The sequence below is a fragment of the Mustelus asterias genome, chromosome 12 (genome assembly GCF_964213995.1).
Source record: "Mustelus asterias chromosome 12, sMusAst1.hap1.1, whole genome shotgun sequence".
NCBI lineage: Eukaryota > Metazoa > Chordata > Chondrichthyes > Carcharhiniformes > Triakidae > Mustelus > Mustelus asterias.
The window spans coordinates 50,864,140-50,886,360 of NC_135812.1; the positions used below are offsets into that span (position 1 = coordinate 50,864,140).

The 22,221-nt window shown below is 44.5% G+C and overlaps 1 protein-coding gene across 1 annotated transcript in view; it reads right to left on the reverse strand.

The window, feature by feature from the left end:
- Nucleotides 1-22,221, reverse strand: part of rabep1 (rabaptin, RAB GTPase binding effector protein 1) — a 122,841-nt gene that overhangs the window by 14,390 nt on the left and 86,230 nt on the right. Inside the window, exons 12-14 of the mRNA XM_078226029.1 lie at nucleotides 17,032-17,130; nucleotides 16,720-16,860; nucleotides 14,296-14,485 (exon numbers count right to left, since the gene is read on the reverse strand). Of these exons, the coding sequence (XP_078082155.1) occupies nucleotides 14,296-14,485; nucleotides 16,720-16,860; nucleotides 17,032-17,130 (430 nt within the window). The remainder of the gene's footprint in view (nucleotides 1-14,295; nucleotides 14,486-16,719; nucleotides 16,861-17,031; nucleotides 17,131-22,221) is intronic.

The window sequence follows — 22,221 nt, forward strand, 5'->3', positions numbered from 1 at the left end:
AGCGGTGCAGAGGGAGGACAATTCGGAGGAGTCGTGTAGCGAGTCACTCTGGGTGGAGCTTAGAAACAGAAAAGGCGCAGTCACTATGTTGGGGGTGTACTACAGGCCCCCCAACAGCCCAAGGGAAGTGGAAGAATGGATATGTCAGGAGATACTGGATAGGTGCAGGAAAAATAGGGTTGTTGTAGTGGGAGACTTCAATTTCCCTGGTATAGACTGGAAATCGCTGAGGGCAGGGACTCTGGATGGTGAGGCATTTGTAAAATGTGTACAGGAGGGTTCGTTGGAACAATATGTGGACAGCCCAACTAGAGAGGGGGCTATACTGGACCTGGTGCTGGGGAATGAGCCCGGTCAGGTCTTCAAAGTTTTGGTCGGGGAACATGTGGCAAATAGTGACCACAATTCTGTTAGCTTTAGGATAGTGATGGAAAAGGATGAGTGGTGTCCCAAGGGTAAGGTGTTGGATTGGGGGAAGGCTAACTTTATTGGGATCAGGCAGAAATTGGCAGCTCTTGATTGGGAGAGGCTGTTTGAGGGTAAATCCACATCTGGTATGTGGCAGTCTTTTAAGGAACGGTTGTTAGGGCTACAGGACAAGCATGTGCCTGTAAAAAAGAAGGATAGGAAGGGTAGGATTAGAGAACCGTGGATAACCAGGGAAATTGAGGGACTGGTCAAAAGGAAAAGAGAGGCGTATGTTAGGTCCAAGCAGCTAAAAACGGAGGGAGCTCTGGAGGAGTATAATGAAAGTAGGAAAATACTCAAACGGGGAATTAGAAGAGCAAAAAGGGGTCACGAAATGATCTTGGCAGACAGGATTAAGGAGAATCCCAAGGCATTTTATTCATACGTTAGGAACAAAAGGGTTGTAAGGGAAAAAATCGGACCTCTCAGGGACAAAAGTGGGGACTTATGCTTGGAGCCCAAAGAGGTAGGGGAGATCCTAAATGAATACTTTGCGTCGGTATTCACTAAGGAGAGGGATGTGTTGACTGGGAGTGTCTCGGAGGGGAGTGTTGAACCGTTGGAGAAAATCTCCATTACAAAGGAGGAAGTGTTAGGTTTGTTAGAGAATATAAAGACTGACAAATCCCCAGGGCCTGATGGAATCTATCCAAGGCTGCTCAGGGAGACGAGAGGTGAAATAGTTGGGCCTCTGACGCAAATCTTTGTCTCGTCACTGGACACAGGTGAGGTCCCAGAGGATTGGAGGATAGCCAATGTGGTCCCGTTATTTAAGAAGGGTAGGAAGGATAACCCGGGTAATTATAGGCCGGTGAGCTTGACGTCCGTGGTGGGGAAGTTGTTGGAGAAGATTCTTAAAGATAGGATGTATGCGCATTTAGAAAGGAATAAACTCATTAACGATAGTCAACATGGTTTTGTGAGAGGGAGGTCATGCCTCACGAACCTGGTGGTGTTTTTTGAAGAAGTGACCAAAATGGTTGACGAAGGAAGGGCCGTGGATGTTGTCTATATGGACTTTAGTAAAGCATTTGACAAAGTCCCTCATGGTAGGCTAGTGAAAAAGGTTGGATCCCATGGGATAAAGGGGGAGGTGGCTAGATGGGTGGAGAACTGGCTTGGTCATAGAAGACAGAGGGTGGTAGTGGAAGGGTCTTTTTCCGGCTGGAGGCCTGTGACTAGTGGTGTACCGCAGGGCTCTGTATTGGGACCTCTGCTGTTTGTGATTTATATAAATGATCTGGAAGAAGGAGTAACTGGGGTGATCAGTAAGTTTGCGGACGACACAAAACTGGCAGGACTTGCAGATAGTGAGGAACATTGTCAGAGGCTACAGAAGGATATAGATAGGCTGGAAATTTGGGCAAGGAAATGGCAGATGGAGTTCAATCCTGATAAATGCGAAGTGATGCATTTTGGTGGGAATAATGTAGGGAGGAGCTACACGATAAATGGAAGAACCATAAAGGGTGTAGAGACGCAGAGGGACCTGGGTGTGCAAGTCCACAGATCTTTGAAGGTGACGTCACAGGTGGAGAAGGTGGTGAAGAAGGCATATGGCATGCTTGCCTTTATAGGACGGGGCATAGAGTATAAAAGTTGGGGTCTGATGTTGCAGATGTATAGAACGTTGGTTCGGCCACATTTGGAATACTGCGTCCAGTTCTGGTCGCCACACTACCAGAAGGACGTGGAGGCTTTGGAGAGAGTACAGAGGAGGTTTACCAGGATGTTGCCTGGTATGGAGGGGCTTGGTTATGAGGAGAGATTGGGGAAACTGGGGTTGTTCTCCTTGGAAAGACGGAGGATGAGGGGAGACTTAATAGAGGTGTATAAAATTATGAAAGGCATAGATAGGGTGAACGGTGGGAAGCTTTTCCCCGGGTCGGTGGTGACGTTTACGAGGGGTCATAGGTTCAAGGTGAAGGGGGGGAGGTTTAACACAGATATCAGAAGGACATATTTCACACAGAGGGTCGTGGGGGCCTGGAATGTGTTGCCGGGCAAGGTGGTGGAGGCGGACACACTGGGAACGTTTAAGACTTATCTAGACAGCTATATGAACGGAGTGGGAATGGAGGGATACAAAAGAGTGGTCTAGTTTGGACCAGGGAGCGGCGCGGGCTAATTGTTCCTGGTTTCTCGTTTCAAGGCTTCATTCTCTGATCATGACTGGTGCCAGTACAGAGTGAGACTGCGGATAGTTGGGAACCTGTCTCGGGGGCAGGGAATTCATATGGTGTTTGTGGAAGTGGAAATGACTAGGGTTGGGAAGCATTTTCCGATCGGGGCCATTGTGATCTCCTGGACTCGTTTCGATCGCCTCAGGGGGTCGGAGAGGAATTTCCCAGATTTTTTTTTCCCCATATTGGCCCTGGGGTTTTTCACTCTGGGTTTTCGCCTCTCCCTGGAGATCACATGGTCTGGAATGGGGGGGTGGGGGTAAGTTAATAGGTTGTAATGAACAAAGCATCGTAGCTGTGAGGGACAGCTCGGTGGATAGGATATTGGTATGTAGATAGGCTGGAAAATTGGGCGGGGATCCTGGATTCAGGATTCAATCCTGGACCGGGGAGCGGCGCGGGCTTGGAGGGCCGAAGGGCCTGTTCCTGTGCTGTATTGTTCTTTGTTCTTTGTTCTTGAGTGCAAGATACTAGCTATAAAAAGATGTGCATCACACTGGAAAGAGGAAGAAAAGTGCAAAAAACACGTTTTGAAGTACAAATAAAAATGGTTGAGTAAGGATAAACCCAGAAGTGGAATTAAAGTAGAACCAGAGGAGTTAACTTTAAACTAATGGGCAGAGTCCAGAGAAGTGAGCTTCTGAAGGAGCAGCAGCCAACCATGAATCATAGCCTGGGTCACATCGTCCTTCTACTGAGGATGTGACGGATCTTGAACTACAGCTTTAACTATTTCGAGCACATCCAGGAACCCTTGCTGCATATGTGAGTGAAGGAGAGAGAGAGAGAGAGAGACTGAGGTTATATCAGTCTGGGCAGCATTAACCAGAGAGACTCCAGATGCAGACTGCAGCTGTAAATAAGCACAGCTGAGTCCAGAGGTTAAAATGTGGCAGGTGTGTAAGCTAGACCAGGAATGATTCAGTGTGACTGTTTGGGGACCACAGGGCAATGGCTGTTGTTAGAGATCAACATTTTAAGATGCCACATGCAGTCAATGTAGGGTTAATTTCCTGAATTTTGATTGTGGTGTTTCATTTTTTAGTAACAGGAACAGCACTTGCGTACCAACATAAAACTCTCACTTCCCATTATGTTGGTGCCTCATGTAAAAGTGAGGTTGCTGGAGAGAGGGAGATTGTGTATGCTTCACATAATCTATCTCTGACACTACCCTATCTCCATTTCCGGTGATTGACTGTCTACAAATATTCATTACAAGTCCACTGACTCCAGAAGCTATCTAGACTACAGCTCTTCACACCCATTCCTGTAAGGACTCCATTCCACTCTCCCAGTTTCTCTGCCTCTGTTGCATCTGTTCTGATGCTCTGTCCAAAACTGCACTTATGACATTTTCCTTTTATCTGAGTCAAGGTTCCCCTTTTCCCGCCACTGATGTTGACCGTGTCCAACCTGTCACCTGCACCTCTGCTCTCATTTCTTTCCCGACCCTCCAGTACCATGAAAGGTTCCCCTTTTATCTTCACTTTCCACCTCACCAGCCTCCACATCCTGGAAACCTTGGTCCCTTCCTCCATCACACCCAACTCCTTATCCCCTTTTGACGGAACCTTCCCATGCAATCGCAGAAGGTGTAACCCCTGCCCCTTTACCATTTCAGTGTCCAAGGCCCCAAAACCACCTTTCAGGTGAAACAGTGTTTCAACTGCATCTCCTTCAGTTTAGCCTACTGTATTTGCTGTCAAAATGTGGTCTCCTGTATATTTTTAAAAATTCATTCATGAGATGTGGGTGTTGCTGGCTAGGCCAGCATTTATTGCCCATCCCTAGTTGCCCTTGAGAAGGTGGTGGTAAGTGCTGTTAGGGAGGGGGGTTCTATGATTTTGACCCAGCGACAGTGAAGGAACGGTGATATATTTCCAAGTCAGGATGGTGAGTGACTTGGAGGGGAACCTCCAGGTGGTGATGTTCCCAGGTATCTGCTGCTCTTGTCCTTCTAGATGGTAGTGGTCTTGGGTTTGGAAGATGCTGCCCAAGGAACCTTGGTGAGTTCCTGCAGTGCATCTTATAGATGGTACACACTGCTGCTACTGCGTTGGTGGTGGAGGGATTGATGTTTGTGGAAGGGGTGGCAATCATGCGGGCTGCTTTGTCCTGGATGGTGTCGAGCTTCTTGAGTGTTGTTGGAGCTGCACCCATCCAGGTAAATGGAGAGTATTCCATGACACTCCTGACGTGTGCCTTGTAAATGGTGAACAGGCTTTGGGGAGTCAGGCAGTGAGTTACTCGCTGCAGGATTCCTAGCCTTTGACTTGCTCTGGTAGCCAGTTTTATTTTGGTTAATCCAGCTCAGTTGCTGGTCAATGGTAACATCAGGATGTTAATAGTGAGGGAAGGAGACAAAAGGCGGGTAACTATAGGCCGGTCAGCTTAACGTCTGTAGTAGGGAAAATGCTGGAATCCATTATTAAAGAGGAGATAGCAGGGCATCTGGATAGAAATGGTTCGATCAATCAGACGCAGCATGGATTCATGAGGGGAAAGTCGTGCTTGACGAACATGTTGGATTTTTATGAAGATGTGACTAGGGCGGTTGATGGAGGAGAACCGGTGGATGCGGTGTTTTTGGATTTCCAAAAGGCGTTTGATAAGGTGCCCCATAAAAGGCTGCTGAAGAAGATTAGGGCACACGGAGTTGGGGGTAGTGTGTTAAAGTGGATTGGGGACTGGCTATCCGACAGGAAGCAAAGAGTCGGAATAAATGGGTGATTTTCCGGTTGGAGGAAGGTAACTAGTGGCGTGCCGCAGGGATCGGTACTCGGGCCGCAACTATTTACCATTTATATAGATGATCTGGAGGAGGGGACGGAGTGTAGGGTAACGAAGTTTGCAGACGACACAAAGATAAGTGGAAAAGTGAATCGTGTGGAGGACGGAGAAGATCTGCAGAGAGATTTGGACAGGCTGAGTGAGTGGGCGAGGATATGGCAAATGGAGTATAACGTTGATAAATGCGAGGTTATACACTTTGGAGGAAATAATAACAAATGGGATTACTATCTCAATGGAAACAAATTAAAACATGCTACCGTGCAAAGGGACCTGGGGGTCCTTGTGCATGAGACGCAAAAGCCCAGTCTGCAGGTACAACAGGTGATCAAGAAGGCAAATGGGATGTTGGCCTATATCGCGAGGGGATAGAATATAAAAGCAGGGATGTCTTGATGCACCTGTACAGGGCATTGGTGAGGCCGCAGCTGGAATACTGTGTGCAGTATTGGTCCCCTTATATGAGGAAGGATATATTGGCATTGGAGGGAGTGCAGAGAAGGTTCACCAGGTTGATACCGGAGATGAGGGGTTTGGATTATGAGGAGAGGCTGAGGAGATTGGGTTTGTACTCGTTGGAGTTTAGAAGGATGAGGGGGGATCTAATGGAGACTTATAAGATAATGCGGGGGCTGGATAGGGTGGAGGCGGAGAGATTCTTTCCACTTAGTAAGGAAGTTAAAACTAGAGGACATAGCCTCAAAATAAAGGGGGGTCGGTTTAGGACAGAGTTGAGGAGGAACTTCTTCTCCCAGAGGGTGGTGAATCTCTGGAATTCTCTGCCCACTGAGGTGGTGGAGGCTACCTCGCTGAATATGTTTAAAGCGCGGATGGATGGATTCCTGATCGGTAAGGGAATTAAGGGTTATGGGGATCAGGCGGGTAAGTGGTACTGATCCACGTCAGATCAGCCATGATCTTATTGAATGGCGGGGCAGGCTCGAGGGGCTAGATGGCCTACTCCTGCTCCTATTTCTTATGTTCTTATATTCAGTGATGGTAATACCATTGAATGTCATGGGATGATGGTTAGATCCTCTCTTGTTGGAGATGGCCATTGCCTGGCACTTATGTGGCATGAATGTTACTTGCCACTTTAGTCAGCCCAAGGCTGGATATTGTCCAGGTCTTGCTGCATTTGGACATGAACCTCTTCAGTATCATTCGTGACGATTCAGATACTGAACATTGTGCAGTCATCAATGAACATCCCACTTCTGACCTTATGATGGAAGGAGAGTCATTGGTGAAGCACCTGAAAGTGGTCGGGCCGAGGACACTACCCGAAGGAACTCCTGCAGTGATGTCCTAGAGCTGAGATGATTGACCTCCAACCAGCACAACCATCTTCCTTTGTGGCAGGTATGCCCCAACCAGTGGGGGGGTTCTTCCGATTCCCATTGACTTCAGTTTTGCTAGGGCTCCTTGATGCCATACTCGCTCAAACGAGGCCTTGATATCAAGGACAATCACTTTCCTCTCACCTCTGGCATTCAGCTCTTTTATCCATGTTTGAACCAAGGTCGGTGGAACCAAAACCGCACATCGTGAGCAGGTTATTGTTGAGTAAGTGCCACTTGATAGCATTTTTGATGACCCCTTCAATCAAGAATAGACTGATGGGGCAGTTATTAGCTGGGTTGGATTTGCCCTGTTTCTTGAGGGCAAGACATAACTGGGCAATTTTCTACATTGTTTCATAGATGCCAGTGTTGTAGCTGTGCTGGAACAGATTGGCTAGGGGCACGGCAAGTTCGAGAGCACAATTCTTTAGTAATATTGCTGGAATATAGTCAGAACCCATAGACTTTGCAATATCTAGTGCCTTCATCCGTTTATTAATATCACATGGAGTGAACTGAATTGGCTGAAGACTGACAACTGTGATGCTGGGGATCTCTGGAGGAGGCCGCGACGGATCATCCACTCAGCACTTCCTGAAGATTGTGGCACATGCTTCAGCCTTATCTTTTGCACTGATGTGGATTGAGCAGCTACGTCCTTTCGAACCCGGCTGGCTTGGTCTGTGATAGCACTACTGAGCCACACTTGATGATGGAGATTGAAGTCCCCACCCAGAGTACATTTTGTGCCCTTGCCACTTCCTCAAAGTGGTGTTCAACATGGAGGAGCACCGATTCAGCAGTTGAGGAGGGATGGTATGTGGTAATCAGCAGGAGATTTTCTTGCCAATGTTTGACATGGTGCTGTAAGTCTCCGTCCAGAGTCAATGTAAAGGATTGCCAGAGCAACTCCATCTAACCCCATGCATTTACCCCGCTAACCCACCCCAACCTACACATCTTTGGACACTAAGGGGTGATTTAGCATGGCCAATTCACCTAACCTGCACATCATTGGATTGTGGGAGGAAACCGGAGCACCAGGATGAAACACATGCAGACATGGGGAGAACATATGAACTCCATACAGACATTCAACCACATTGCTGTGGGTCTGGAGTCACCTGTAGGCCAGACCAGGTAAGGACAGCAGGTTTCCTTCCCCAAAGGACATTAGTGAACCAGATGGGTTTTTATAACAATTGGCAATGGTCTTATGATCATCGTAAAACATTTAATTCCAGATATTTTAGTGAACTTCTAAATTCCATCATTTGCCATGTTGGGATTCGAACCCAAGTCCCCAGAGCATTATCCTGAGTCACTGGATTACTAATTAAGCGACAATACCATTGCGCCATCGTCTCCCTTAAGACTAAATGCAAATTGAGTGAACTCTTTGTGGAACACATTTACTTAGACCACAAGCATGACCTCAGCCGCCCTGTCGCTTGCCATTTTAACTCACCATCTTGATCCTGTATTTCCGTCCTTGGCTTTCTGCAATATTCTAGTGAAGCCCAACGCAAACTGGAGGAACAACACCTCATCCTCCGATTAGGCAGTTTACATTCCTTTTGAACCTAATGTTGTGTTCAACAACTTCAGACCATAAACCCTCTCCTCCATTTTAAAGTTTCTACTCTTCCCCCTCCCCCACAGGGCCATCTGTAACTTATTTTGTTTTCAGAGAGTGCTGACCTTTGTTCTGCTATTAACAGATTTATTAACACACCTTACCTTTATATCACTATTAGCACCTTCTTTAGTCTTTAACATGACCATTAATATTCCCTTTGTCTTGTGTCCATGACATCTTTGTCAATCTCTCTTTAGCTCCCACCTGTCCCTGACTTTTTATTCTGCTTTGCCTTCTCCACCCACTCTCCAACTATATAATCCATCACTTTCTACCCATCCTCAGCTCAAAACAGTCACTTGGAATCGAAACGTTATCTGTTTCTCTCTCCATAGACCTGCTGAGTCTTTCCAGCATTTTCTGTTTTTATGTCTGAAACTTGTGCTTTACTTTAAGTCACTTGTATCACGATGCAGTCACACAGAGATTAACACCTCAAATTCAGGTGCTTCTGCAAACTTAGCTCCATGCCAAGCAGGATATATTGTTCCTGGCAAATAAATGGCACAACTCTCAGCATTATGTAAATCATAGCTGCCTGACCTTGAAATAAATTCAATGCCACCTCACTGGCAATCGATGAACTTGTGTTATATTTTACTCTCTATGCCATGCATCGCTTTGAGCCAAGAGGAAACACTGCTAATCTATTCCCCAGTGTCTATTAAACCTGCCCTGAAGCCAGCTGTCAGGAACTGCCCATGACAGAGGTGTCTAAGACCACAGGGCATAGGTTTAAAGTGGATAAGTGATTTAGACGGGATCTAAGGAAAAGTTATTTTTACCCAGAGGGTGATGGAAATATGGAAGACATTGCCTTGTGAGGTGGTGGAGGCAGGTACTCTCACAACATTTAAGAGGTATCTGGATGAGCACTTAAATCACCAAACATAGTAGGCTATGGTCCAAGTGCTAGTAAATGGGATTAGTACAGATTGGTATTTGATGGTCGGCAGAGACATGGTGGACCAAAGGGCCTGTTTCTGTGCTGTATGACTATGACTTGGGAGGTGATTAACCTACAGATGATGACATTTTAAAGGCAGCATGGCCAGTATTGTAAGATGGATACTGTAGGCATACATCACAAGCTGTGTAAATATTCATTAATCACTACTAAAAAGGCAGCAGAACGTTCATTGTTCGTTGGCCTTAGGTTACTAACCTTTATAAAGTCTGCTTTATCACAAATACAAACACCCAACTTTCAATTACTTCAGTAAAGAAATGGAAAAACCTGAAATTAAACCACTGCTGAGGAAAAAGATCTATCAAGTAGGATAATGTGGAGATCAAGACAAGTAATAGTGTTGGGCAAGTCAATTCTGTAAGCTTACGATCTAACATTAGTCAGTAAGGTATTCCATTTTAAGCTCAATATTTGTTTAATGGCTCAATATTGTGCATCATGCACAATGTTTTGACTAGGGAGGGACAAGGTATGGCCAATGTTGAAAAGGAATAAAGAATAGAAAGTGATTAAATAATGAGAAAGTTCATGGTTCGAAACCGTAAAGATTTCAGGAGGAAGAAACAACTGAGAACACAGTCCCCTCTACAAGGAGAACTGAAGAGCAAGTTAGTATGAAAAATGGGAAGACATTGACTTTAACCCCATGAAGACTTGGAGAGAATGAGTTCATTTCTCTGAAATTTAGAATGAATGTGAAATTCAGTGAGACACTTAATATTATCATCTTTCTTTTCTTCCTTATTGATAATGTAAGAAAGGTTGAAGACTAGAGGCATTGGCTATTTGGCACAAACTTAATGTCCAATGTTTTTTTTTCTGGTCTTTTGATTCACCCTTTGCTGTCTGTGCATTATGCTTTATGATGAAAATGACAATAGCACTGTGAGCTTTGCAGGTTTTGCACACTGTATCGTGACTTGTTAACTATAGTTAGTTAGCCAGCTAAGCAAGTCTTTAGCAGGCAAAGTTAGCTGAGAGATAAAGTGAAAGGCAGCATTCATAGGCTTCATACCTTCCAAGATGTCTAGAAGTTGAGACAGTCAATAATAGGAACAGATACAGGAAAGATATTAGAGACATAAACACAAAACACAACATAACAGGTTACATTTTCAAAATATCATATTTACTTCAAGGTTCCTGTTAATATTTAACCCAGTTCCTGTGGCGAGGATGTAGATCAGATCCTTACTCTTGCCTTTATTAGAAATTCTTTATTTGTAACATTTCTTTGGATTTTTAGCTGCAGAATCTGTGTATGTTTGACTAAGGTCAATGGAATCTAACACCTCTTCAGGCCACAAGATAGCATTTCCATTTTGTTCACCATTTCTCTTGGACTGGTCTCTTGCCACTGTGACACATCAAGTGGCCAGCTGGAGCTGTGCAAGGAGACCCCAGATATGACTGTCAGAGCTGATGACAGGGTGGTGGCAGGCAGGGAGGCAAGGAGGGCAGGATAGAGGACAGGGAAAACATTTTACTCTCCTTGGATCTGCTCTAACTCCCATCTTGTCTCTAAAAACTTGATAAGAGTATTAACAACACCAGGTTAATGTCCAACAGGTTTATTTGGTAGCAAATACCATTAGCTTTCAGAGCGCTGCTCCTTCGTCAGATGGAGTGGAAATCTGCTCTCAAACAGGGCACAGAGACACAAAATCAAGTTACAGAATACTGATTAGAATGCGAATCCCTACAGCCAAAACCTACACGGCTGTAGGGATTCGTATGTAGGGTTCCCTTCCCATTCCCATGTAGGGTTTGGTTGTAGGGATTCGCATTCTAATCAGTATTCTGTAACTTGATTTTGTGTCTCTGTGCCCTGTTTGAGAGCAGATTTCCACTCCATCTGACGAAGGAGCAGCGCTCCGAAAGCTAATGGCATTTGCTACCAAATAAACCTGTTGGACTTTAACCTGGTGTTGTTAATACTCTTACTGTGTTCACCCCAGTCCAACGCCGGCATCTCCACATCTAAAAACTTGACCATGCAAGGATATTCCAAATTTGATGATCTAATGCTGTGCTGGAATCCATTAGCATTACCACCCCAATCCCTCCCCACCACCCGCCGCCACTCCTGAAAATATTATAACCAGGAATAGCAGTTTCCCAGACCTGTTAAAACCTAAACCATGTCTCAATGATAATCAATTCCCCAATAGTTAATAATGCTTCAAATTCTCCAATTGTTTTTGATGATATCCTCTACTACCATGACTTATCAATGGGATATTGGAGTGCAACAGCTATTATTCACCTGGCACGACTACCTTTAAAAGTTACCTTTTATCAGACATGCCAAGCTGCTATCGTGCAAAAAAGCCCAAAGAGGCCTTTAACTTACTGAAGTACACACTCTCCACATCAAACATGGTCAAATCCAAAAGTGGTATTGCTTTTTGTTTTAAAGAGGGGTCTGACCCAGTACAAGACACTTGTGGATTCAATACACTGGGATCAAATGTGCAAAACAAGATGGAGAAAAACTCAGGCTGGGCATTCATTTATTACTCCTGTTGACTGATGTTGCTGACTGCAGACAGACTTTTCACTTTACAGTACTGCATAAAACCAACCAAACGACCTTGGTTCTGATTCTACAGCAAAAATCACACGTCAGAGGGCACAGGCTGAGTAAGCAGAAGTCACTCCATCGTCTAATTTATCCCATGATGTGGTAATGTTACATCACTAGCCCACATCTTGAGAAAAACCCTCACAGCAATAGATTCAAACTAATCAACTGCAGAACAGGATTCTAAGCTCACATTAACTCAGTGAGCCAAACTGAAATTCTATAAACTCAAGTTACCTGCTCTTGGTAACGGAATATAAAAGAGGCCTATTTCCTAACACCATCTGTCAAAGAAAATATAAATTCCATGTATGTTTAAATATTATAATAACAGTAACAGTTCTTGGCCCAGTTATCGAAAGGCCTTGAATAATAGTCAGAGTTTTACAACACAGAAAGAGGCCTTTTGGCCCATCGTGCCCGCACCGGCCATCAAGCACCTATCTATTCTAATCCCATTTTCCAGCACTTAGTTCGTAATCTTGTAGGCTATGGTGTTTCAACTGCTCATCTAAATGCTTCTTAAATGTTGCGAGGATTTCTGCCTCTACCACCCTTTCAGGCATTGAATTCCAAATTTCTGGGTGAAAATGTTTTTTTCTCAAATTCCCTCTAAATCTCCTGCCCCTTACCTTAAATCTATGCCCCCTGGTATTGACCCCTCAACCAAGGGGAAACGTTTCTTCCTATCTATGTTATTTATGTCTTTCATAATTTTATTCACTTCAATGCAGATGACACCAAGATTGGTGGCATGGTGGACAGTGAAGGAGGTTATCTCCAATTGCAATGGGATCTTGATCAATTGAGCCAGTGGGCTGACGAATGGCAGATGGAGTTTAATTTAGACAAATGCAAGGTAATGCATTTTGGTAGATTGAACCAGGGTAGGACTTAGTTAATGGTAGGGCGTTGGGGAGAGTTACAGAACAAAGAGATCTAGGGGTACAGGTTCATAGCTCCTTGAAAGTGGAGTCACAGGTGGACAGAGTGGTGAAGAAGGCATTCGACATGCTTGGTTTCATCGGTCAGAACATTGAATACAGGAGTTGGGATGTCTTGTTGAAGTTGTACAAGACATTAGTAAGGCCACACTTGGAATACTGTGTGCAATTCTGGTCACCCTATTATAGAAAGGATATTATTTAAGTAGAAAGGGTGCAGAAAAGATTTACTAGGATGCTACCGGGACTTGATAGATTGAGTTATAAGGATAGGCTGAATAGACTGGGACTTTTTTCTCTGGAGCATAGGAGGCTGAGGGGTGACCTTATAGAGGTCTATAAAATAATGAGGGGCATAGACAAGGTAGTCAATATCTTTTCCCAAAGGTAGGGGAGTCTAAAACTAGAGGGCATAGGTTTAAGGTGAGAGGGGAGAGATACAAAAGTGTCCAGAAGGGCAAGTTTTTCACACAGAGGGTGGTGAGTGTCTGGAACAAGCTGCCAGAGGTAGTAGTAGAGGCGGGTACAATTTTATCTTTTAAAAAACATTTAGATAGTTACATGGGTACGATGGGTGTAGAGGGATATGGGTCAAATGCAGGCCATTGGGATTAGCTTAGGGGTTTTTAAAAAAAAATAAGGGCGGCATGGACAAGTTGGGCCGAAGGGCCTGTTTCCATGCTGTAAACCTCTATGACTCAATCAGGTTCCCCCCCCCGCCCCCCTCCCCCCTCAGTCTTCTCTAAGGAAATCAGCCCCGGCCTATCCAGTCTCTCTTCATAGCTGAAACACTCCAGCCTAGGCAACATCCTGGTGAATCCTCTCTGAACTCCTCCAGTGTAATCACATCCTTCCTATAGTGTGGCAACCGGAACTGCACACAGTACTCTAGCTATGGCCTAACAAGTGTTTTATACAGCTCTATCATAACATCATTATATTGACCTAGAGGTAGGAATTAAAATTTCTCCCCACAACTGCTGGGCAATTTAAATTCAGTTCATCTGGAATTAAAATGTAGTATAAGTAACGGTGACCATGGTACTACCAGAGTGTCATTAAAAACTCATCAGGTTCACTAATGTCCTCTGCTGTGCTTACCCAACCTAGCCTGAGAGAGACTTCAGGCTCAAAGACATATGTTTGACTTTTAAAACCCCTCTGAAATGGCCTAGCAAACTATCCAGCTCCCAATGGTGTTTAAAATTAATCACTTGATAAATCCCCCACTTCAAGTAAAGTCATTGCTGAATTAGTTTACAATGGACATTAAAAATCTGTCTGCAAAATACTGATACACCCAGATAATAGATAGTGCAAATATTAACTATTATTAGTGATGCACAGCACATTTTCTTTCTTCTCACTTACCAATCTCCTCTTTACAATTATCTATTTCCAGTTGTAGCGTTTCTTCAATGTTCTCCTTCAGACATTGCTCTGCCTGAATCTGCTCCTTCAGGAAAAGGATTTCTGCCTTTAGTTTCTCCTCAAGGTGATCAGCTGCCGTCCGAACACTTATTATATTTTCACGATACTTCTGTACTAATTCATGCAGTTCCTGAAATAAAGTGGCAGGTGTAATTTTAGCAGTGCAGCACTCACTAATAGATCCCATCAGCAAATGGCTGAGAAGGCAGACCTATTACCACCAGTCCAGCCCCATTCAGAGATGGCCGCCATTGTCATACGGCAAGCATCTTGAAGACAACTTAAGCTCTTGTCACTTACTCTGGGCTCCACAGCTGCACATTCAAGACTGGAAACTTGGATGACTGAAGGAATTTAAACCTCTGCAGGATCCATATCCCTCAGGCTACATCCCCCAACCTCAGAGAGGAAATGGCAAAGTGCTTTACTGGAAGATAATTGATGAAAAAACCAGAGGAGAGATGAGCACAATTTTTACTAACAGAGAGTTGGGGTGCCTAAAAGGCAGGTGGAAGCAAATTTACTGAGAACTGGATATATACTTGGGTGGCACGATGGTACTGCTGCCTCACAGCGTCAGGGACTGGGTTCGATTCCCAGCTTAGGTCACTGTCCGTGCGGAGTCTATACGTTCTCCCCGTCTACGTGGGTTTCCTCCGGGTGCTCTGGTTTCTTCCCACAGTCCAAAAAACGTGCTGGTTATGTGCATTGGTCTTGCTAAATTCTCCCTCAGTGTACCAGAACAGGTGACGGAGTGTGGTGACTATGGGATTTTCATAGTAACTTCATTGCAGTGTTAATGTAAGCCTACTTGTGATACTAATAAATAAAAACAAACTTTTAACTACGGGGCTATGGAGAAAGAGCAGGAGACTGCGGTTAATTGGACAGCTCTATCACAGAGCTAGCACTGGAATGATGGGCCGAATGGCCTCCATTTGAGCTATTTAATTCCCTTTAAAAGATTTTTTAAAAACACAAGAAAACAAGTCATCAAGATGTATTTTCATACATTTCATACATACTTACTCAGTGCTATTAACAGAACATTTGGAGCACCCAAAATGCCAGCTCAGTCAAAGAACAGGGAGGACAGAAGCAACAAGCACTACATGTTAAACAGCAGGAGGAACACTGCGCCCCAGTTTAAAGCTGTCAGTTTTGGGCAAAAGGGAATGCCAGAATAAATGGGATGAGTAGCCACTGCAGAGTTATTAGCTGGGCCTTGTACCTGGCAGCTGACCAAATGGACAATCATAAGCAATCACTCCTCCTCCATTTCAGTTCCACATGGAAGCAGAACAATTTCCTGCACCAATTACCACAGCTAGTTTTACAAGCCACCTGTGATAACTGAACTATCAAAGATCACATTAGATAAAATGGGGACTTCCTTATAATTGGCAAAAAGCGAAATATCAGGTGGCTGCACCATAAGTATTGGGTAAGGTGATAAAACTGTGATATGCCATCATTAACCTGCCAGAAATCCCTGCCCCATACCACATCTGGCAGGCTACAGTCTCTCAACCCCCCACTCCACCCTGCCCTCCTCCCTCGATGATGTGGACGATTGAGAATTATGCATTTTCATTAGCTCCTGAAGGCTCACTTCGGATCTGCCAAGCTCTGGAGAGCCTCAAACTGTCACAATGGTGACCACAAATTTCCTCCTGACTAGAGCACTTGACGCAAGAGCCTGGAGCTGACAATACATTACAGCAGTAGTGGGCACCCAACAGCCTGGGCCCACATGTGGCCCATCTGGGTTCTGAGTGCGGCCCAGGAGACATTTTGCTGACCATTGTCCGCATACAGGTTTGCCACATTCCACTGATCACCATCCATGTAGTTTCTTTTCCTACTGGTCTGACTGAAGTGATTCGCACATAAAGCAAGAGCGAGTGAAGTGGGATGTGCGCAGATTGCTCACAACATTGACTGTGAGAGCCGTGCGATCTGTGTCCAAAGTGTCAATATATCTTTTGTTTTTACTATTTGAAGTTAATGACAGTTCTATTAATATATAAATGATTAAGCATCTTCTCAAACTCATTATGGAACATTCGGCGTGTATTAAATGTATTTAATCTGATTCATGGGTTCATTGTGAACGAACAAGTCTGATTTCAATCTTATGGCCCATTGAGATGAAGGAGGGGCCACTCACTAGCCTAAATTGCCCAGCACTGCAGTAAATGGATTTAGTAGCTGGAATAAATGCTCTTCAAATGAGATCTTGCAACTTGACATTCCTGCTAAACCAATTTTCCCCAGAACCAAGTAGCTCAATCCAATATCTAACTTTCACAAGTATCACAAATCTGTCATTGGGATTCTCTTGTGATTGACAGGTTCATTTACCGCCACAGTATCTGGTGGGATGAAGCTCTCTTCCTGAAGAACAGACGAGTGGAGGCTATGCTTCCCCTGAAGACTCTCATTTTCCTTCTGCAGCCTCATTAGTTCCTCAGATACTTGTTCCCGTGAGCGTATCAGCACCGCCTTTAGGAAAGAGACAAAATTAATAGAATCACATGTTGATCACCAGTTTTAAAGTGTTTAAACAGAATGAAACTGTTTCAGCTGTCTTAACCTCCTCACCCATCTCTCCCCACAAATCACAGTATTTATAGCACAACATACAAGTTTGTCTCTTGACTTGGTGCAACATACCATTTGCTCCTGGGTGCTTCGCTTGGCTTGGGAAAACAACTGTTGCATGTTGCTGAGTAAGCTTTCAGCGTCTTGTGCGCGCTGGACCAGTTTAGTCACCTGGGTGAATAAAAATATAAGGGATGAGATGTGTAGAAGTCTGTAATAAACTAGACCATTATTATATCTAATCACAGATTCTACCAGCTCCAATTGCTCTTCTGCAATGAGAGGCCATGGAACCTCGTACATCTCCCCAAATGACTGGGGCATAGGACCTTCATCTTAACTGTGACCCTTCCTGAGGCACTGAGGGTGTCAGCATGGAGTTCAGGCTCTAGGAGTGGGAATCAAATTCAAAACCTTCTGAAAGAGTACTGCAATGTTAAAAATGCCATTGTTTGGATGAAAAATGTGCAGTGTTTCAACACTGCAACAATGACTGCACCTGAAGGAGTGTTTCATTAGCTGTGGGGTGATTTAGGGCATGCTAATATCATAAAACACACTTTCAGTACCAAGCCTTTATTTCTTTCAGTTCTGGTCAGGAATCATTGACCAGACTGGATCTCTTTTCTCTTGAGAAAATGAAAGCTGAAGGACAACCAGATAAAGGGTCTCTAAAATGAAAGAAAATTGCTTATAAAGTGGATACAGAGAGAATGTCTCTTCTTGTGGGAAGAAGCATAACTAGGGGTCATCCACTGAAGGTAGTCACCAAGAAATTCGAGAAACTTCAGAAGAACCTTCCTCACCCAAAGTGCTGAGAATGTAGAAGTCGTTACCAAAGAGAGTGGTTGAAGTGAACAGTATCGATGCATTTAAGGGAAAGCTAGACAAGTATTTGAGGGAGGAGGGAATAGAGGGTTACAATGATAGATTTAGATAAGGAAAGATGGAAGGGAGATCGTATGCAACATAAACACAAATCTAGACTGGTTGGGCTGAATGGCCTGTTGCTGCACTGCATAATCCTAAGTAATATTTAATTTGGGGAGCATTTAATTTAAATTACATAGGAACATTTTCACATTTTCTTTAAAGAATCATAATGAGTTCATTACATTTAACTAAATATACAATTCATTTACAGTACCATAGAAATTACATTATTGTAAGAAAGAAATGTATAAATTAATGCTGCCACAATCAGCAAAACATATTTTAAAGTTTATTTATTAGTCACAAGTAAGGCTCACATTAACACTGCAATGAAGCTACTGTGAAATTCCCCTAGACGCCACAGTCCGGCGCCTGTTCAGGTCAAAGCACCTAACCAGTGCGTCTTTCAGAATATGGGAGGAAACCAGAGCACCCGGAGGAAACCCACGCAGACATGGGGAAAACGTGCAAACTCCACACAGACAGTGACCCAAGCCGGGAATCGAACCCGGGTCCCTGGCGCTGTGAAGCAGCAGTGCTAACCACTGTGCTACCGTGCCGTCCACGCACCTATGGTAGTGTTTCTCTTTGAGTAACTGATAGACTTTCAAAATTTAACACAGGAGTCTGCGGGAGTGTCAGAGAAACATTTGAAAATCACTGAATAGCACAGCTGCCTCCCATACCAGGGACCTGGGTTCAGTTCTGAATGATAGTGTGGAGTTTGCATGTTCTCCCCATGTCTGCGTGTGTTTCCTCCGGGTGCTCCGGTTTCCTCCCACACTCCAAAGATGTACGGCTTAGGTTGATTAGCGTCAGGGGGATTATAAATTCATAAGATATAGGAGCAGAATTAGGCATTCAGCCCATCGAGTCCACTCCGCCATTCGATCATGGCTGATATGCGCTTCATCCCCATTTTCCTCCCTTCTCTCCATAACTGTTCAACCCATTACCAATTAAAAATCTGTCTAACTCCTCCTTAAATTTACCCACTGTCCCAGTATCCACCGCACTTTGGGGTATGCTATTGGAAAGATAGAACAGGAGGAGTTGCACTTTTGATTAGGGAAAGCATCACGGCCATACTGAGAGGGGATATATAGAACATAGAAAAAATACAGCACAAGCAGGCCCTTCGGCCCACAAGTTGGGCCGGTCATGTCCCTACCTACCTAGGCTTATAGATAGGCTTACCTATAACCCTCAATCCTATTAAGTCCCATGTACTCATCCAGAAGTCTCTTAAAAGACCATATCCAGTTTGCCTCCGAGGGTATCCGAGGGTTCGGCCACTGAGTCTATATGGGTAGAACTGAGAAATAAGAAGGGGGAAATCACTTTGATAGGGTTGTACTATAGGCCCCCAAACAGTCAGCAGGAAATTGAGGAGCAAATATGTAAGGAGATTACCGATAGCTCCAAGAAAAATAGGGTGGTAATAGTCGGAGACTTTAATTTTCCCAACATTGATTGGGACAGCCGTAGTATTAGAGGGTTGGATGGAGAGAAATTTGGTGAGTGTATTCAGGAGGAATTTCTCATTCAGTATGTGGATGGTCCGACTAGAGAGGGGGCAAAACTTGACCTCCTCTCGGGAAATAAAGAAGGGCAGGTGACAGAAGTGTTAGTGAGGGATCACTTTGGGACCAGTGACCATAATTCCGTTAGTTTTAAGATAGCTATGGAGAATGATAGGTCTGTCCCAAAAGTTAAAATTCTGAATTGGGGCAAGGCCAATTTTGATGGTATCAGGCAGGAACTTTCAAAACTTAATTGGGGGAGTCTGTGGGAAGGCAAAGGGACGTGTGGTAAGTGGGAGGCTTTCAAAAGTGTGTTAACCAGGGTTCAGGGTAAACACATTCCTCTTCGAGTGAAGGGCAAGGCTGGCAGAAGTTGGGAATCCTGGATGACTCGGGATATTGAGGCCCTGGTCAAGAAGAAGAAAGAGGCACATGACATGCACAGGCAGCTGGGATCAAGAGAATCTCTTGAAGAGTATAGGGGGTGTAGGAGTAGAGTTGAGAGAGAAATCAGGAGGGCAAAAATGGGACACAAAATTGTTTTGGCAGGTAAGGCAAAGGAGAATCCAAAGAGCTTCTACAAATACATAAAGGGCAAAAGAGTAACAAGGGAGAGAGTAGGGCCTCTTAAGGATCAACAAGGTCATCTATCTGCGGATCCACAAGAGATGGGTGAGATCCTAAATGAATCCAAGGTCGCCACACTACCAGAAGGACGTGGAGGCTTTGGAGAGAGTACAGAGGAGGTTTACCAGGATGTTGCCTGGTATGGAGGGGCTTGGTTATGAGGAGAGATTGGGTAAACTGGGGTTGTTCTCCCTGGAAAGACGGAGGATGAGGGGAGACTTAATAGAGGTGTATAAAATTATGAAAGGCATAGATAGGGTGAACGGTGGGAAGCTTTTCCCCAGGTCGGTGGTGACGTTCACGAGGGGTCATAGGTTCAAGGTGAAGGGGGGGAGGTTTAACACAGATATCAGAAGGACATATTTTACACAGAGGGTGTGGGGGCCTGGAATGCGCTACCAGGCAGGGTGGTGGAGGCGGACACACGGAACGTTTAAGACTTATCTAGATAGCCATATGAACGGAGTGGGAATGGAGGGATACAAAAGAATGGTCTAGTTGGACCAGGGAGCGGCACGGGCTTGGAGGGCCGAAGGGCCTGTTCCTGTGCTGTATTGTTCTTTGTTCTTGAATATTTCTCATCAGTATTTACTGTTGAGAAAAGCATGGATGTTAGGGAACTTGGGGAAATAAATAGTGATGTCTTGAGGAGTGTACATATTATAGAGAAGGAGGTGCTGGAAGTCTTAAAGCGCATCAAGGTAGATAAATCCCCGGGACCTGATGAAGTATATCCCAGGACGTTGTGGGAGGCTAGGGAGGAAATTGCAGGTCCGCTGGCCGAGATGTTCGAATCATCGATAGTCACGGGTGAGGTGCCTGAACATTGGAGTGTGGCAAATGTTGTGCCTTTGTTTAAAAAGGGCTGCAAGGAAAAGCCTGGGAACTACAGGCCAGTGAGCCTCACATCTGTGGTGGGTAAATTGTTGGAAGGTATTTTGAGAGACAGGATCTACAGGCATTTAGAGATGCAAGGACTGATTAGGGACAGTCAGCATGGCTTTGTGAGTGGAAAATCATGTCTCACAAATTTAATTGAATTTTTTGAAGGGGTAACCAAGAAGGTAGATGAGGGCAGTGCAGTTGTTGTCTACATGGACTTTAGCAAGGCTTTTGACAAGGTACCGCATGGTAGGTTGTTGCATGAAGTTAAATCTCACGGGATCTAGGGCAAGGTATCCAAATGGATACAAAGTTGGCTTCTTGACGGAAGCCAGAGGGTGGTTGTAGAGAGTTGATTTTCAAACTGGAGGCCTGTGACCAGCGGTGTCCTTAGGGATCAGTGCTGGGCCCACTGTTATTTGTCATTTATATTAATGATTTGGATGAGAATATAGGGGGCATGGTTAGTAAGTTTGCAGATGACACCAAGATTGGTGGCAGAGTGGATAGTGAAGAAGGTTATCTCCAATTGCAATGGGATCTTGATCAATTGGGCCAGTGGGCTGACGAATGGCAGATGGAGTTTAATTCAGACAAATGCGAGGTGATGCATTTTGGTAGATTGAACCAGGCAGGACTTACTCAATTAATGGTAGGGCGTTGGGGAGAGTTACAGAACAAAGAGATCTAGGGGTACAGGTTCATAGCTCCTTGAAAGTGGAGTCACAGGTGGACAGAGTGGTGAAGAAGGCATTCGACATGCTTGGTTTCATCGGTCAGAACATTGAATACAGGAGTTGGTACGTCTTGTTAAAGTTGTACAAGACATTGGTAATGTCACACTTGGAATACTGTGCAATTCTGGTCACCCTATTATAGAAAGGATATTATTAAACTAGAAAGAGTGCAGAAAAGATTTACTAGGATGCTACCGGGACTTGATGGATTGAGTTATAAGGATAGGCTGAATAGACTGGGTCTTTTTTCTCTGGAGCATAGGAGGCTGAGGGGTGACCTTATAGAGGTCTATAAAATAATGAGGGGCATAGACAAGGTAGTCAATATCTTTTCCCAAAGGTAGGGGAGTCTAAAACTAGAGGGCATAGGTTTAAGGTGAGAGGGGAGAGATACAAAAGTGGCCAGAGGGGCAAGTTTTTCACACATAGGATGGTGAGTGTCTGGAACAAGCTGCCAGAGGTAGTAGTAGAGGTGGGTACAATTTTATCTTTTAAAAAGCATTTAGATAGTTACATGGGTACGATGGGTATAGGGGTATATGGGCCAAATGCGGGCAATT